We start from the raw sequence: 19,000 nt of genomic DNA on the forward strand, positions 1-19,000 counted from the left end.
AAGGTTGGTTCTGATCAAACCCAATTAAAATATTTAAATAAACCCTAATTATAATCCCCCTTAAAACCAGGAACTGGCCAATGAAAAGGCCCAGACCGAAGAATTGTCCGGTCAAGTCGCACAGCTGAGATGCACAATTGAAGAGTTGCAGAGCAAACTTGAAACGGCAGCTACGCAACAGCACCAATCTGCTTCGGATGCCACTTTGTCGCCCTGTGACCCACAGCAGATAAAAACGTCTGTATCAGACACACAGTCTTTGCAGCTGACAGCCGGCCCACAGGAGACCACTGTCAAAACTGTAGATAAGGTTAACCTCAACCAGGTCTCCGACTCTACAGGCTGTCTCGAAGACACAGAGAACAAACAACCTCATACAACGGCAGGAAGCCAGGAGGCTTTGAGTCACAGACTGATAAATATAGAGAGGGAGGTGAGATAATATGCATAATAATAATAATTATACCAAATTAAATGTCATTACATTTTCAGACCCACCCAACGACTTAAAGGTGCAGTGTGTAAATTTTAGCGGCATCTAGTGGTGAGGTTGTGAATTGCAACCAACGGCTCAGTCCCCTCTTGCTTTTGAAACACATATAGAAGCTATGGTAGCCGCCACCGGACAAACATGTCATCATTGGAGACAAATTAGTAAAAAAGTTTGTCCGTTAAGGGCTTCTGTAGAAACATGGCTGCACAAAATGGCGGCTTCCATGTAAGGGGACCCTCTGTGTATGTAGATAAAACGTCTCATTCTAAGGCATTAAACATATAACGGTTCATTATGAAAGGTCTTGATAATTTAGTTTTGTATATTATTTTGCATTTCTGTCAAGAGATCCTTCTAAAAATTACACACTGCACCTTTAAATTCAACATTGTTAAGGCCTTCCAAAGAGTTGATATTAACTGATTTGCCTGCTATACATGCCTAATTCTGCATCTGATTGTATCCCAGAATGCAATGCTGCAGCGTGAACGAGAGGTTTTGTTAGCGCAGTTGACTCAGTCTCAGTCAGCCTGCGCTCAGCTCAGAGAGCAGTTGGACGCCCTGCAGCGTCACTCCATCTCGCTGCAAGAAAACGGTGTTAAATTACAGGCCCTCAACACCAAACTACAGGTGAGTGCATGATTGAGTGCCGGGTTGCTGAAAATGGACCCTTGACGCTGAGCTAAAGGCCAATGTATTTTCAAAGCTGACATTTGTTTAAATCTGAATTAGTTTTACAGTGGGTGGACGCGCATGGATTTCAATTATGCCGTTTCGCTTGAAATGATACAGGCATTTCAGGCTCTTTATTAACATTTTGCTGTTCGACCGCACTCTTTCATTATATCGTTTCCTTTTCCTCTCGAGCAGGTGGAACAAGCGTCCCTGAGCTCCGAGTATGCGTCGGTGCAGGCGCGTTGCAGCGAGAGCGAACTTCGCTGCGCGGCTCTGGAGACGGAATCGAGGGTGTGGCTGAAGGAGAAGGAGGAGGCGGTCATGCGTCTGGAGGCTTTAAGGCGGGACCACGACAGACTGACAGCTCTACAGCAGAGACAGGAGGCGGAGCTTGAAGAGTTGCTGGTTAAACACAGTCAGCTGAAAAGCAGCAGTCGCAATCTGGAAGCTCAATATAAAGACGTCGAGGTCAGGTACAGATCATTCACCAGAGAGTTTAAAGAGGAGACCATGACTCACATAGGCTTGTTGAGCTTTTAATTTCATTGCTTTTTATTAGATGTTAGGACATGGCTGTGGGAATTCGCTTGCATTTGGGCATTAAGCATTAAAAGGCCCTGCCTGTGAATTCCAGGCTAAAGTCTCATAATCAAAGTTTGATTTTTATTCATTGATTTCAATCTTTGACATGATGTTACTCAGTCAATATTAAAAATATCATATTTTCACAGAATGTTCTTTAGATTTTATAAAGAAAACAGTAATGGATTTCACAGGGAGGGTCTTTAAAGTGACATATAAAAGGATTAAAGCAATGCAAATGTATACGTAGAGTGTCCACATAAAAGTAGGCCTGTACACTTATTATTAAGTATGTCAGTTTAACACCCTGTACATTTAATAAATAATCTCTTAATTTATTATATAGCAAATGACCTTTCAGTTCAAGCTTGTAAAATGCTGTAAATACTGTGCCCGTCTAGATACAAGAAGCTGTTAGATCGAAAGGCTCAGCTGGAGGAGGCTGAAGAATCGATGCGCGTGGAGAGAGAGAAAATGGAGAGACTGACACAGGGGCAGTTGGAGAGCGAGAAAGAGCTGGAGAGACTGAGAATGGACAATGAAAGGTGAGAAGTCGCCGACACTGAAGTGACCACAACAGCGGGTTGAAGTTACACAGACAAGCAAATTCACAGAAAAGAGGATGTCAAGTGCGGTAATCGTACGCCCAACCAAAGTTTCACACCAGTATGAGTCACAGCTGTTGCCATGGAGTGACAGCCTCTGTTTGTAAAGCTTGTTACTTTTGGCGAACGGGATGAAAGGAAAGATTTTACCTCGCAGATTCAGTAGGAGGCAGAATACATTTATTCGGCATGTTAAGTTTGTTGTGTTTTGGATTGGTGCTTTGATCTGATGTTGTTTAGATGATTGGCTGAATAGATTCACTGCGAGACTGTGAGATTAAATCTCATAAAAACATGTTCCAGGATTTCATTTTTATCTAAATTATAAAGTTATATATTTTGCAAATAAGAAGTTTTATAAGGCCTATTTTACAATTACATCCAATCACTTAGACTAGGGGCCTATACTATGAAGCCGGTTTAGTTGGTTAGCCAGGTAAGTTTAAGATTAGTTTGTACAAATCCTGAGTTTTGAAAAAATATATATTTTATTTGCTTAATCTAAATGTCTTGTGACCATACATAACACTACAATATATAAAAAAAATGGACAAATGGATATAATATTTTATGTATCAATTAAAGAAAATAACAGGTAATAACAACAATACTATTTATGAAAATTTTAATAATAATAATAACAATACTACTATTGGTAAAAATTTGAATAATGATAACAATACTACTATTGGTTAAAACTATAATAACAATAATATTACTAGTTGATAAAACTTTAATTATGATAACAATACCACTAGTTAATAAAATCTTTAATAATCATAACAATACTACTAGCTGATTAAAATTTTAATAATAATAACAATAATACTATTAAAAAACTTTAATAATAATAATAACAATAATACTATTAATAAAACTTTAATTATAATAACAGCAATACTGTTGATAAAAACTTTAATAATGAAAACAATACTACTAGTTGATAAAAACTTTAATAAAAATAACAATACTACAATTGATAAAAACTTTTAATAATAATAACAATACTACTAGTTGATGAAAACTTTAATAATAATAACAATACTACAATTGATAAAAACTTTTAATAATAATAACACCTTAATAATTAGTGCTGGGCAAAGATTAATTGTAATTAATCGCATACAAAATTAAAGTGCATTTTGCATAATATATGTGTCTGTGCTGTGTGTAAGTATTATTATTATTATTAGTGTACGTGTCTGTGTTTAAATGTAATTAATTAATAAAGCAATTATTTATATATTGTTTATATATAATATTAAATAAATAAATAAATAAATAACTTTTATTTGTATGCGATTAATCGCGATTAATCTTTGCACAGCACTTATAATAATAACCGTAACATTTTTGATAAAAACCTTGCTAAAAATAACAATAATACTATTGATAAAAAAACTTTAAAAATTTTTTTTTTTAATTCTTTTTAAGTTAAACATGCAAATTTGCTATTATACTGTATTATTGAAATAATAACTTTAAATCTCAGGTGGGACTTCAAGTAAATAATTTAGGTCAAGGGTGTTCGGCTGACAAAAAAGTGTAAAACGCCTAAACTACAAAACGAGAAAAATCACAAGCAATGTATTATTATGATTTCTTATCATTATTTATAAATATAGTAAATGCTTGTTAAGACTATTAAAATATACATATTCTATATGTATATTGTTTATTTGTTTTTCTTTGGATTTCTGTAAAAAAAATATGACCTGGATATGTTCTTAACAGGCTTAATGAGATTTACCCAGATGGATTTATTGATTGTGATTTATTTTAATTTATTACCTGTAGATACCAGAGCCTACAGAAAGAGTGGATTCAGCTACAGTCGGAGCTGTTGGCTCAGAGTTCGGTTCTGCGGGCAGAGATGAGCGCCGCTCAGCTTGAACGAACCAAACTGGAGGGAGAACTCAATACACTTAAAGAACAGAACCAACAGCTGGACCTTAACAATGTTCGTCTGAGCAGCCAGTCCCAGGTATGACAACATTTACACAGAAGGCACTTTAGTTTTAATATAAAATAAATACAGCAGGTCTTGGAATCTGAGTATGAAAAGTGCATTTTTAGATTAGATAAAACTTTATTGTCACTCTGCAGATTATAAGTAGCCTACAGAGCAGATTAAATTGTTTAATTTAAAATAAAGAAAAGTTGTTAAAAAAAGGTTTTGCACAAACTTGTACAGTTCATGCCAGCCTTAGAGCATACTGTCATTAAAGCAAACAAATTCATGTAATCAAAATTTAATATTACTTTATTATTTTGTTATTCTATTTGGAAAACCCGTCAACTTATTCTTCTCTAACCATACCATACCTACAGTCTACTAATACACCAATGAGAATTTGTTGACATGTACACTCTCAGCTGTCACTGAGGAGGTACCCTTCTAAAAACTACACCTTTGTACCTAAAGAGTGCATATTAGTACCTTAGAGGTACATATTTGTACCTAAATATGACCCTGGACCACAAAACCAGTCATAAGTCACATAAGGTATATTTTTAGCAATAGCCAATAATACATTGATTCATGGGTCAAAATTATACTATTTTAATACCAAAAATCATTAGGATATTAAAGGCAGGGTGCACTTGTAGCCAATCAGCAGTAAAGGGCGTGTCTACTTACCGACATCATTGCCTGGGTTGCTCATGTGTGGGGACGGGTCTATCAAAAGAAGGTCCAGATTCTATTGGGGTCGGGGCGTGTTTGTTTAGGTGATTTCAAATATCAACATTGGCTTTCAGAGATCACGCACCCCACCTTTAAGTAAAGATCATATTCCATGAAGATTTTTTTTATATTTTCGTAAATATATAAAATGTATTTATCATTAGTAATAAGTGTTGCTAAGGACTTGATTTAGACAACTTTAGAGGCCATTTTCTCAATATTTAGATTTTATGCACCCTCAGATTCCAGATTTTCAAATAGTTTTCAAATATTGTCATATCCTAACAAACCAACCATCAATGGAAAGCTTATTGATTCAGCTTTCAGATGATGTATACATCTTAATTAAAAAATGTATCTTTATGACTGGGTTTGTGGTATAGGGTCACAAATATTGGATAGTAGGACCTTTCTAAAAGGTACCATCCCAGTGTATGTACAATGTAAAGGGTTCCCACAGCTCCTTGAAATCCTTGAAAGTTTGTGAATCTGGAGGAAAAAATGTCAAGGCCCTGGGAAGTTTTTGAAAATATACATACATAGATACAGGTCATTGAAAGTGCTTGAATCTATTTTATGCAAAAAAAAATTTGAAAAAAATCCATATTATTCCCTGTGTAGTGTAAGATAATATCATAAAAATTCTAAACTTTTTAAGCACACATGCTAAACTGTTCGTCTTAAATGCTTATATCTTCTGTATGCTAATGTCATACCAAAATGCTTTTTGCATAGTTGTGTTTGACAAAACGCGTTTGGTTACGTATGTAACTGTTGTTTCCTGAGAAGGGAACGGGGCGCTGCATCTCCCTAGCCATACTTCCTGCGTCTCTGTAACGCCGTCTTTGGCAATATTTCAGATAGCGATATACTTCCTGGCTCCCGTGTCACCCTGTCTTTGTCGTTAAGCCTCACCATTGGTTGAAATTAACATTCAGACGCACTTAGCCTTGGAGGCGTCCCAAAAGTGTCATCGCAGTGACGCAGCGCGAGTTCCCTCAAAAGGGAACTGTAACAATGTATCTTAAAATATAACACAATGTCCCCACATTTACCCCTTGAATTTGGGGGTATTGGACCTGGAAAGTCCTTGAAAGGTCCTTGAATTTGAAGTTAGCCAAGGTGTGGGAACCCTGAATATTACTTTTGGTCAACAAAATGTAAATAGGGACCATCAACGTAAAATGTATCCCCAAAATTTCCCTCAATTTATGTCTTTAATATTGCAAATAATATAATGTTCATCTATATGCTAAATGCTAAACCCCACTCTGTGTTTTAGAGTTACATTTTAGCAACATCGTTGTGATTCCTTTTCATTATTTTAATAAGCACAGCTTTATTATGTATCTCTGTGTCCCTATTATGTAATCGTGTGCATGTGTTTTACAGCTCCTTACCCAATTGAAGGCAAACATGGAAGAGGAGAACCGACATCTAGTAGAGCAGAACCAGAATCTAGCCAAAGAGAACAAAGCTTTGCTTGAGAGCAGTTTGGAGAGCAGAGACCAACATCACAACCAGCAGAGAGAATACCTGTACAAACCCATACAAACACACTTTAACACGCAATGCACTGTCCTGCATACAATTTAAAACCAGTAGTTGTGATAACTGACCAAAAAATAACGATTTACACCTAGCGCATCAATGTACTATCTTACAATAATGATCGATTATCTGTAAAGCAACAGACGACCACCAGGATCAGTGAATAACCTTCATCTCTCATCTGTCCACCCCAGTGATAAGCTCAATGAACTGCGCAGAGAGAAGCAGAAGCTGGTGGAGAAGATAATGGATCAGTATCGAGTTCTGGAGCCCGGTCTGCCCGGCATGTGTACACCCAAACAACCAAAGTTAGTCATCCTTTAACATCTGCCCCTAGCAGACCGTTCACTATTCCCTCAGTGTTTAAATTAAAGGGGTCCAGAAATCCTCCGTCCTCTCATAGCCCACCTAGTTTATGGGCTAATAGCACATCAATGTCATTCAATTCTTTATATAGGTAGAGGTCTATATCTCTGTGATGTCTAATTACGATTGATTTATAAGAAACATTAGTCTCGATAATAATAGCTACGATGAAAAAAGCTATTCATAGCTCTCCGCCTGTAGCTATCGGTTATGACAGAGTCGGTTATGACCCAAGTAGAGAAAGTAAATAAATGTATTTTATATCCAACCTTGACATTCGGTTTCACGTTATATTACCCCTTGCACAGGTGTATATAGCATCTATAAATATGAATGTCCTCTGTACAAAAAAAATCTAAATATATATACCTCAGCTGTCACTGGGGCAATGATTCATTCAATTTACTTCAATTCAATTTGGGTAGGTGGTCGCAGTCAATTGATTTAAGCTACATTTAAACAAAAAAATTATAAAAACAAAACTTTTGTTTAAGTGTGGCTTAAATAAATTGATTGCGACCAATAACCATAAAAAATTGAGTACATTTTTTTCAGTGTACCCTTTCAAAAAGTACAGCTTTGGCTTTAAAGGTGCAGTGTGTAATTTTTAAAAGGATCTCTTGACAGAAATGCAAAATAATATTTAAAACAATATTATCAGGAGTGTATAAAGACCTTTCATAATGAACCATTATGTGTTTATTACATTAGAATGAGGTGTTTTATCTACATACACAGAGGGTCCCCTTACATGGAAGTCGCCATTTTGGCCCGCCATGTTTCTACAGAAGCCCTTAACGGACAAACTTTTTTACTAAGTTGTCTCCGACGATGACATGTTTGTCCGGTGGCAGCTATCATAGCTTCTCTTTGTTTTAAAAGCGAGGGGTGAGCAGTGGACTGAGCCGTTGGTTGCAATTCGCAACTTCACCACTAGATGCCGCTAAAATTTATACACTGCACCTTTAAAGAGTTCCTCATATTGGTACCAAATGTATACATATTTGTACCTAATAGTACCTATTGGCACTTTTTTAAAGGGTACTGCCCCAGTGACAGCTGTATACAGTCTACATATTATATTGTTTTTAAATGTTATTCTTCAATTTGTTATTATGTGCCTTGCTGTACTAGAAGCAGCTTGCAGTTATCAAGGAAAAGTCCTTATAGCTATTTCTGCTTCTGAAATATTTTGTGATTTCTGTGATCTACATTCTTCCAAAAACTTACCAGCAACTCCCCACTGTTTCTTAGCAAAGCAAAATGTGCAACTTCAATCACTTTAACTGTCTCGTGTCCGCAGGAAGTCGAACTGGATAGCGGACCGCATGAAGAAGCTGATAAAGCCAAAAGGTGGAAGCAAAGAGGGTCGAGCTCTCTTTGTCGCTGCTGGCAGTATAGAGAACCTCGCGGATGCCGTGGACGGACCGCCCGGTTCTCCGACTCCGTTGTCCGGTGAGAGCTGCAGATCTGTGTGGCTTGTGTAATAATATTAGACATATTACGGCACAGAGTGAAAGAGAGTGCCAATAAGTTAAGACTGCAGGGTTCCCTGGACTCTGTAAAACACAAACAGGTCCCCCAAAGCCCATAACAATGAATGATGCTCTTACTTCACCCTATTATGCCTTTTCCTTCTTGGACCACAACCATTAATTTTGTGTTTATGTGAGGGAGAAATGCAATGAAATCTGGAGATCAGATTAATATTGTGCTGATTGTATACAATGTGTAGGATATAAATACTGAAGAGGGTATCAGCGCTTATTGTGCATTACATTTTCTGAGAATATAAATCATTACGGTTTTACCCAACACCAACAAGACTCTAAGCAAGAAAAATATATTTTACACATAAATGTTTTTGTGTGTACAATTCATCATCATATTTCTCACTAAAATATTACCATAATAATACCGCATAAATATATTTTTGCATTGTAACAGTTTTATTTATTTATTTTATTTTTGTAAACTTAAAGGAATATTTCATTTTCTTAAAAGAAAAATCCAGATAATTTACTCACCACCATGTCATCCAAAATGTTGATGTCTTTCTTTGTTCAGTCGAGAAGAAATTATGTTTTTTGAGGAAAACATTCCAGGATTTTTCTTATTTTAATGGACTTTAATAGAGCCCACCATTTAATACTTAACAGTTTTTTTCAACGGAGTTTCAAAAGACTATAAACGATCCCAAACGAGGCATAAGGGTCTTGTCTAGCGAAACGATTTTCATTTTTGACAGGAAAAATGGAAAATGTGCACTTTTGGACCACAGCTTTTCGTCTAGGTCCGGTCCAGCGCGACCTAACATAAATGCGTGGTGACGTAGGGAGGTCACGTGTTACATATATAAAATGCAAATTTGCAGACATTGTAAACAATACACTTACACAAAGACATTAATTAGTATCAGTTTACATACAACAACGTAGGAACGGTCCTCTTTCAACACACTTGTAAACACTGGGGCGGAGTTTCGCGTTCGTCCTCTGTGACCTCTTGACGTCATGACGTATTGCGTGGGGTCACGCTGGCGCATCACGACCGGATTTAGACGAGAAGTTGTGCTTTAAAAGTGGAAATTTTTTATTTTTTCTTGTCAAAAATGACAATCGTTTCACTAGATAAGACCCTTATGCCTCGTTTGGGATCGTTTATAGTCATTTGAAACTCCGTTGAAAAAAACTTAAGTGTTGGGTTAAGTATTAAATGTTGGGCTCTATTAAAGTCCATTAAAATGAGAAAAGTCTTGCAATGTTTTCCTCAAAAAACATAATTTCTTCTCGACTGAACAAAGAAAGACATCAACATTTTGGATGACGTGGTGGTGAGTGAATTATCTGGATTTTTCTTTTAAGAAAATGGAATATTCCTTTAATTGGATTATTACTTTAATATATTTATATAAAAATCTCCAATTCTCCTAAACAATAGTCACAAAAAACTTTCATTGATCTAAAATTGTCTTTATGACTACATTAAAAATATAATTTCTTTGATTTCTTTGCAGGTATCCTTGACAGGTTTTGTAAGATTCACCCATAATTATCTAAAATGTAGTATAAAGCATCTATCACTATTTCATCCTACAGTGCATGACCCCATCAGTGCTCCAGTTTCTCCAAGTATACTAAGAAGAGCTTCAGCCCAGGCTGAATCAGAAGACCAATCAAAGGCGAATCTCCGGTCTGGTCGGCGCAAGCTGGGCTCCCGGCACGGGTGGGCTATTGGGAGGGGCAGAGGTGTTTCCCAGTCCTTCAGTCCCGGCGACCAGCATGCACAACCTCGCATTCGCCTGCGCTCGTCCCAACCTACAGCCGGAGCCCTGTGGGAACATGACGGCAGTCCTACACCCAGCCATGACAGTGAAGAGGGGAGAGGTGAGGGAGATTATATAAAATATAAACTAAATGGACAGATTGGTGATGGTCAATTTCTATTTGAAAGTTTCTTTGGGGAACTCATAAACTCTTAGATGTTTCTTCTAAAAATCCTAAGAAGACAAAGAAAGCAGACACAAATTGTTGACATGCAGTAGGAGTATAAAGATATTCAAGACAGCTCATTACTGTACTTCCCTTTGGAGAGGAATGCAAAATAAAATGCCTTTCCAATTGTTTGTTTTAGTTGAGAGCGAGGAAAGTATCTCGGCTGAGCACTCGGATGTTAGTCGTGTGTCATCGGGAGCTGAAGGTCGGTCATCAGAATTGTCAGTTATTAAATAAATGGTTTTACATTTTGCATGTGAAAAAAATAATATTATAATAAAAAAATAATAATATTTCTCTTTATCTCCTTTAGATTTTCACTCCAGTTTTGACAAGCCACAAGACTCAGAACAAAAACAAGAGAAATCTTAAGTTGTTAATGTATATTTTATTATTTTTATAGGATGTAACACATACACAACACCCATAAAACTTTGTATTATCTTATATGTCATGATAAAACAGGACAATCGACACAGGAACATATTTACATAGTGTGAAAAATAAATGAATTTATATTAAATATGTATTGTATTTCCATAGTGAGTGTGTGTGTGTGTGTGTGTGTGTGTGTGTGTGTGTGTGTGTGTGTGTGTATATATATATATATAAGGTACTGTGCAAGTCTTAGGCCACCATGCAACCATTAGATTTGGTGTTTTTGCATGTTATAGTGATCATAATATAATTATTTCTAAGTCTCTTTATTAGAATACAACCAGAAAATACAGGAAATGTGTATTTAGTATTAAAAAAAGTATAAAAGTATAAGCTGAAGTTTCAAGTATTTAGGGTATACTCCCCTTCCACTTGAGCAATAGTAGGCAACTGCGTCTCTTAAACCTAAATAAAATTAAATCCTAATTTCTAATTCTAATCGAATGACTTCAGGACTCAAAAAAGCTCAAGATGTGCCAAAAGAGGTCACACTAAATACTGACCGATGCCTGAAGAAGACATTTAGTTCTGAAAATTGTTTTGTTTTTAATTTTGTGTACATATTTCCTGTATTTTCTGTTTAAAAAAGTGAAAAATAAATATGAATGCACATTAAAACTTTGCTAAAACAACAAAGCTGGTGATGGTGACCTTTTGACTTGCAAAGTATTGTTTGTTGGCCCAAGCTCCAGTTCCTATTACTTACCACTATGTGGCAGTATATTGTCCAGTGGTTGATGTTTTAGTGGTGACATGCGAGTGTCTTATACAAAGAGATGCTAACAAGATATTTATGAGAGCAGATTAATTCATGCCATCTTGTTGGAAAGAAGCTGACACTTTACATACTTTGACATTTAGAGCGGAGGGAGAAGATGATGGGGGTCTTAAAACAATGTGGGTGCGGGCAGTTTTTTTCTATCTTGACGATTCTTGGCTGGGGTGAATCATAACTCAAAAACGACAAATGCAACGCTAATACAATTCATGAATTATGCAGTTGTCATGGCAACATTAATCAAAATGCATCAGTCTGCAGACCATTTTGTCGATGGATTGATGATACACTGAGCGCAGCGCTTCACTGGGATCAGAGATTGTCATCCAGTACACCACATTTTAAACAATGACATAAAGATACGGCATTCAGACAAAGCCAGCAAAAGGATTTATCGTCACGAGATAAGTCAAAAGCACAAAAACATCATTTTTTCAGGATTTAGTGTTAAACTAACAAAAAGAGTGGTGAAGTTGGCAGAGTTTGGACTTAAATGAGTGGACCCCTGAGGGTTGGTTTCATTTAGTTGAGAGGTGAATGATTATTCTTTGAGATTTCAGGCCTGATTGCCTCTTAAAAATGGCCTTTAAACAAATACAAAGATTTTGCCTTTCAAATTCATGGCGTTTGTTGAAAATACAATGTCAAGACTTTGCAGGCATTCTTAGAAATATGGTTGCAACACCTGCAAAAAAAAATTACCAAAAGCTACTATAGTATTTTTGGAAGGACCATATAAGCATGTAAATATGTTTAAAAAGCTACTGCATATATTACCATTAGATTTGAAAGTAGTACCATAATACCACCACCACGGTACGTTTTTGTAGGGTGATCTATCCGAAGCACTCTCATCTAACTCTCTCTCTCTCTCTTTTTATCAACAGCTCTGACATGCACCACCATACATCCCCCCAAACCCCCTCATTCTCCCTCCCATACTTGTTTCTCCTCCAGTGTATTAAAGCCTTTGACGCTCTCAGTAAAAAGCTGATTTATTTTGTGGAAGTATCGATCGGTCTCTGCATTAAAGATTATAATTCATTACACCAGCCCCTTTTAATACATTAAACATTCAAAATAAAAATAAAATAAAATCGAGGTGGGTGAGAGGAGAGCACTCAGACACTTTCCACTCACACATTCTTAATCACATTTGGATAAACACACATACACATGGAAATGTAAAAAAAAAACCTTAGTGACTACGTTTTTAGAAATATATGATCTTATTTCAATATTTAACTGCATTAAATCACACCAGCACTGTGCAAATTCTGCCTATATTTGCACACACCAAATGCAGATATCACTAATACTTATAATAATTTTTCATGTGCACTTTTGTCATTTATTCAACTTTCATCCTGCTCCAAGATGATTGAAAATCAAAGCTAGAAAATTCCTTAGATACGCGTGTATATGAACTAGAACATTATAGAAACTTAAAGGTAAACTGTTTTGACATCATATACCTATTTTAGCAACTGGATTGCAGCATTGTCACCTAAGCAACAAGCCTTATGCCATCCAGATCACCTTAGTAAAGAACTAATATCATGTCATTATAAGAAAAGTAAAATAACTTCAATTTTTATTTAAATTTTTTTTTTAATTATTTTAAAAATAAAATACACTGGAAAAAAATTATTCGTTGAATTTAATTATTTTTTAAGGTAAGTGGTTGCAATCAATTTATTTAAGCTACATTTAAACAAAAAAGATTAGTAAAGTAAAATAAAATATAAAACTTTTGTTTAAATGTAGCTTAAATAAATTGATTGCAACCACTTACCTTAAAAAGGTTAATTCAATTCAATGAATCATTTTTTCAGTGAATTGAAAACTGCAAAAAAAATAAGTTAGTATTTGTGACCCTCCCTGTGTTAAGCCAAGTCTTTTATTGTGATTTACATAAAATCATCCTACATAATGCAAAGACAATACTGTGAAAATACCTTGATATCTTTAATATTGACGGAGTAAGGCCATGTCAAAGACTTAAATTATGAGACTGCCTGAACTTTACAAACAGGGTCAAATTTTTGTGCTGTATTTCATAAAAATTCTAAAATTCCTTTTTTTTCATTTATTTGATGAACAAAATGACAAGATATTAATTATTGTTTTCTACAAAAATAAAATAAAAATAGTTTATACCTGAAATGATTAAAATATCCATTGGTGTAAGAAATTTTAATTTTAAGTGTTAACCATTAAAGTGGCCTAGACATCACAAGCCAAAGAGATAAGCAAAGGATGCAAGACACCCACAATGACTGTAAATGCATCGGCATTCTAAGATTAATAAAAAGATTCATCAAAAACATTGCACTGAGTGCCGTGTGGGCAGAGCATTTTGCAAATACCTGAAGATTGATGACAAAAACAGAAACAAACAAGACGGAGATACTTTTAATAGAGAGAATTGGCAATCATGCATTTGCCCTCAAAATGCAATGCCCATAAATGACCCGCCGGTCCATTAACACAGCAAGCGCTCATATCTCCATTAAACAACAAATAATTTTTATTGCAAATACTGCATTTAGGCATCTTGCACAGCTGCAATGGCTTTTATTGATACAAATCGAAACATTATCTATTATATTCTTATAGGTTTGTCCTTGACTTAATTAGTTTTCATTGGATTAATTGCTTTAATTCCTAATGATCATTCAAGTGTTTGCTCAATATTACAAACAAACACTTACTGTCATACTCCTGCTGAGTAATGTGGTAAACAAACTATAATCTTATTTTAACTGCCTTTAATTTGCTTTGGGACTCCTGCAATTGTTAAATATTAGATTAGTAATATTATATTAGATATATGCTACACTTTTGTCAAACAGAAAGAGATGCACTCTCATACAATACAGTAAACATCATAAATATTTCAGTAGACACCAACAAAAAGAAAACAGCCATGCTATACACACATGCCGTAGGTAGGCATCACAGAGCTCTGCAAGAGATGCAGCTTAACTTCACTAAAAATAATTCTCACATGACGCTTTATGCTGCCGCAGTGCTTACTGGCAAAGAACAAAAGAAAAAATGCATATTTAATTACAAGAGTTGTACAGATCAGCTTTCATCGGGAACATTCACTTTTTGCTCCTATACACTCCCTAAAAGATGCTGGGTTGTTTTCAACCCAGCGTTGGATCAAAAAGGGAAGAGCCAAGCAGCTGTGTTTAATAAGTATAAGTGTTTATAATTGACCCAGCAATGGGTTAAATCAACACATACTGGGTTAAATTACAAGCCAGCGGGCTGGGATCATCCCCACATACGACAATAAAAAACTCTTAAGTAGTAAAAATGTCACAAAATAACTTTGGGGGGGGGGGTGTTAAGGACAGTTAGCTTCTTTTTATTCTCCTCGTACGTTATTTTGCGCTCTTATGTCTTAAAATAAATAAATAAATAAATCACTCCCCGTCTGCACCTCCGCTTTACCTTCTACTCCCTTCAACGTCGGTGTTTCCGGCTCTGACAGGCTTTCAACTTGTAAATCAGTGAATTGATCTTGAGGGGCAGCGGAGTGTCCTGGGTTCTGCTAAAGATCCATTTTCATTTCACAAGCAGCCCCCCCCCAGCATCTCCTCCACCATCCATAAACATCAGAAACCGCATCCCGTCCAATTCTTCGTGACCCTGGCTAACTCTTTTAACCAGTTCTTTTAACTCACACTGTTACTTGCTCCGTCAATTAGATCTAACTGTTCTACCCAGGGGCGTCATTTCGGTAACACTTTACTTGAAGGGTGTGCATAAGACTGACATGACACGTGTCATGAACATGAAGGAGATTTTATGCACATTTATGACAACTGTCATTAAGTGTCATTTGTTCAATTATGTCATTTTTAATGCAAAGATGACATTGTTTGAGATGTCCTTGTAATGACAACTTGACATAAATCAATACATCATAACTTGCCATAAATTTGTCATAAACATGACATAGCAGAATAATGATCAAACTTGAGAAACTACCTAGCTACATTACATTCAACATATCATTAAGTGTTAATACTATATCAAATATTTTTCAATACCTTAACAAAAAGCAAGAGACTATATAAGATTATACTTAACTTTATGTATGTGCACAATAAACTGACCTCTAACAGAACTTGTTCTTTCTCACATATTCTGAAATTTTCTGACTAGAAGAAAAAACGAACAAAACATTTAATTAATTTAACGTAATTAACTGTTTTTCCAGAGATTTTGACCCAACGCTGCATGGCTTAGCCTATTATTGCACTGTTTTTATTTAATTTTAGGTCTTAAAATGGAATAAAAAATAATTTTATAAATAATTTATTGGATAATTGATTTTATTTCTTAAACACATGGAGGAACTTGGAACTTAAAAAATATTATTAACTGAAGAATATTCATGATGTTGTTATAAAACTATTTGACAGAGTATTAACACATAATGACATTTTAATGACAAATTATATTTGTACCACTGGTAAAATGTGGTCAGTTATGTTGTCTTGGTAATGTCAAGTTGTCATGACAAGTTATGATGTATTGGTTCATGTCAAGTTGTCATAACAAAGAGATTAATATTCAGTAACCCGCAGACCAGATAAACTGACCTAAAGGTAACTAAAATGTTACTCTGTCTGTGAAATCCAGGCTAAAGTCTAATAATATAATTATGAGATTAGGAGCATCAGTTTTGATTTCAATCATTGATTTCACCTTATTTCAATCTTTGACATGACATTACTCAGTCAATATTAAAGATAATTTTGTGTTAAATAAAAAAACACTAAAAATGCTGGGTTGAAAAAAAAGGTACAAAGGAACATGCCCAGCAGCTGGGTTACAGTTAACTCAAATTTTATATTTGACCTAACAATGGGTTAAAATGCCCCAGCATTTTGGGTTGAAACCACCCAGCATAGGTTATATTTAGGGCTGGGCATAGATTAATCGAGATAACTTTTAATAAAAGTCATTTTTCCCATAATATATGAGTTTGTGCTGTGTGCACATACCACGTATATCCAAACACACACACACTTAAGAAATGTTTTATTTATATATCGTTTTTTATTTATATATCATATAGAATATATACAAATATAAATAAATATATATGCACATGTAAATGTTTCTTATATACATACATAAATGTGTGTGTATTTATATAAACATAATAATTACACACAGCAAAAACTCATGTTATGCAAAAAATTACTTTTATTTTGTATGAGAATAATCTAGATTAATCTATGGCCGTTTCGCAATACCAAGTAAGCCAAGTTCGGACTTGCGTCCTTCATAGTTCGGACTTGCAAATTCAGACTCAGAAGAACGAACTCCCACGATTGGGAGGATGCAAGTCCGGTTATATTGCAAATGTAACAGCAGAGTACTTGAAGTCGTCATTCAGTCTAAGTGCAGTCCTGGCTATTCTTATTTTAATGCATATTTAACGAAATATTTATATTGCGAAAACCCTAATATGTGTTTAAGGCAACATGTGAATACGCTGATTAGCTTTAATGTATTTATTACAAAATGAAGTATGATATAAACACATTTATTTATTCATTTTATTATAAAACCATTTATTTTAATACTACAAAATAATTTTATAACATGAAATAAACACAAGAAAAACATCCAGTTAAAGTAAAGCGCAGTCATTTACTACAGTGTAAAGATTATATAAAAATATATGTCATTGAAGTTATGCAACTTAACTTTACCATCAGTTAAAAGGATGAATAATAAAGAGAAATAAATTGATGAGACAAAAAATGCCATTTAGATATACCGGTATCCAAAGAGAATATTTTATGTTTGTAAAGTAATATTTCGAATATTGTGCAAGCTTTAGACTTAGGGGCTGGACACACCAAAGCTTTTACGCCCGCGGCCGGCGCATGTTTTCAATTGTTTCCAATGGAAGCTCAGCGTTTTTCAAATAAGCCAGCGCTGCGCACCGAGAGTTGAAAAATGTTCAACTTTGGATTAAAAGCTCCGCTCGTCAATGTCAGTTCTCATGCGGCCGTCCAATCACAGTGGAGGAGGGGCGGCACAAGTAGCACAGCAACCAACCGTCTCACAGCTGACGTATCAGAGCTACCAAAGCGCTTAGCTGAAGAAAGCTGGCATTCGGCGTTGTCCAGGCGTTTTCAGCCGCGTTTAAGTTTTGTGCTGCGTCCGAAACCGCTTACTTCATATACAGTACGCGAAAAGCAGTAGGCGAGGCGAGTAGTATGTCCGAATACATAGTATTCGAAAAACAGTATGCGAAAAGTACCCGGATGAGCTACTACTTCCGCTTAGATTTTGCAGTGTGCATACGATGGACACTTCACTATCCCATGATGCCCGGGGAGAGGAGTTATCCAACGAAGAAGAAGAGGCAGCGGCTGTTTTCGCGCTGAAATGACATGACGACGACGTATGTCACGTGATGTAGCAACATGGCGGATGTAGTACGTACAAACTCATTCATACTACCAGGATTCATACTATACAGTACCTACTGTTTTAACGCCAAGTAAGTAGGTACTTCATCTTATTCAGTACCTACTATACAGTATGCGGTTTCGGACGCAGCCTTGGTGTACACAACCCCTTATTGCTGTTGACGCGAAATGCATTCTGGGAAACTTGACTCTCAAGAAGTCGGCACAAATCACCTCCTAATGCATCCTCAATAAAATGGGCAGATCAAGAACACATCCGGGGATGTTATGTGAACTTGGCTTGATGCAAACTTGGATTTTGAACAGTACTTGGGCTGCGACTGATGACGTTTTACAAGTCCACAAGAATACAAGTACAGACAAGTACGCATATTGAGAAACGGCCTATGCCCAGCACTAGTTATTAGAACCCAGCAGGCAGGGCTTGTCCCTTTTTGATCCATGCCGAGTCGTAAATAACCCAGCATTTTTAGAGTGTATAGTTTTGGGTAAGGTATATATGTATGTATAATTCTTCCAAAGTGTTTTAGATCATATTTATTGAACTTGGATTAATATTGGAAAATGGAAGAACCCAGCATGTTGGGTTGTACTTTAACATATGCTGGTAAACCCATTGTTGGGTCAAATATAAACATTTTCTGGGTTCATGTAACCCAGTGGCTGAGCTGGACCATTTTTGCCCAACGCTTGGTTGAAAATAACCCAGCATTTTTTAGAGCTTAGTGAAATTTGCATTTAGATACAGAGGGGCTGTTTAAACAGGCATGGCACTTCTTGTTCTACTCAAGAAGATTTGACCAGATTTTAAAATCGATGACAAATTGCATCCATACACCATGGCAGGACTGGGTTTGAC

General features: G+C 35.8%; 1 protein-coding gene across 1 annotated transcript in view; it reads left to right on the forward strand.

Moving 5' to 3' along the window:
• ccdc88b (coiled-coil domain containing 88B) overlaps positions 1-10,975 on the forward strand; it is a 29,621-nt gene extending 18,646 nt beyond the window's left edge. The window contains exons 19-29 of the mRNA XM_055178461.2: positions 71-433; positions 962-1,123; positions 1,364-1,641; positions 2,152-2,295; positions 4,153-4,339; positions 6,434-6,579; positions 6,787-6,900; positions 8,262-8,413; positions 10,057-10,344; positions 10,592-10,657; positions 10,766-10,975. Coding sequence (XP_055034436.2) covers positions 71-433; positions 962-1,123; positions 1,364-1,641; positions 2,152-2,295; positions 4,153-4,339; positions 6,434-6,579; positions 6,787-6,900; positions 8,262-8,413; positions 10,057-10,344; positions 10,592-10,657; positions 10,766-10,824 — 1,959 coding nt within the window. The 3' untranslated portion in view covers positions 10,825-10,975. The remainder of the gene's footprint in view (positions 1-70; positions 434-961; positions 1,124-1,363; positions 1,642-2,151; positions 2,296-4,152; positions 4,340-6,433; positions 6,580-6,786; positions 6,901-8,261; positions 8,414-10,056; positions 10,345-10,591; positions 10,658-10,765) is intronic.
• Positions 10,976-19,000: the final 8,025 nt, after the last annotated feature.

This window comes from Misgurnus anguillicaudatus, chromosome 16 (genome assembly GCF_027580225.2).
Source record: "Misgurnus anguillicaudatus chromosome 16, ASM2758022v2, whole genome shotgun sequence".
Classification (NCBI taxonomy): Eukaryota; Metazoa; Chordata; class Actinopteri; order Cypriniformes; family Cobitidae; genus Misgurnus; species Misgurnus anguillicaudatus.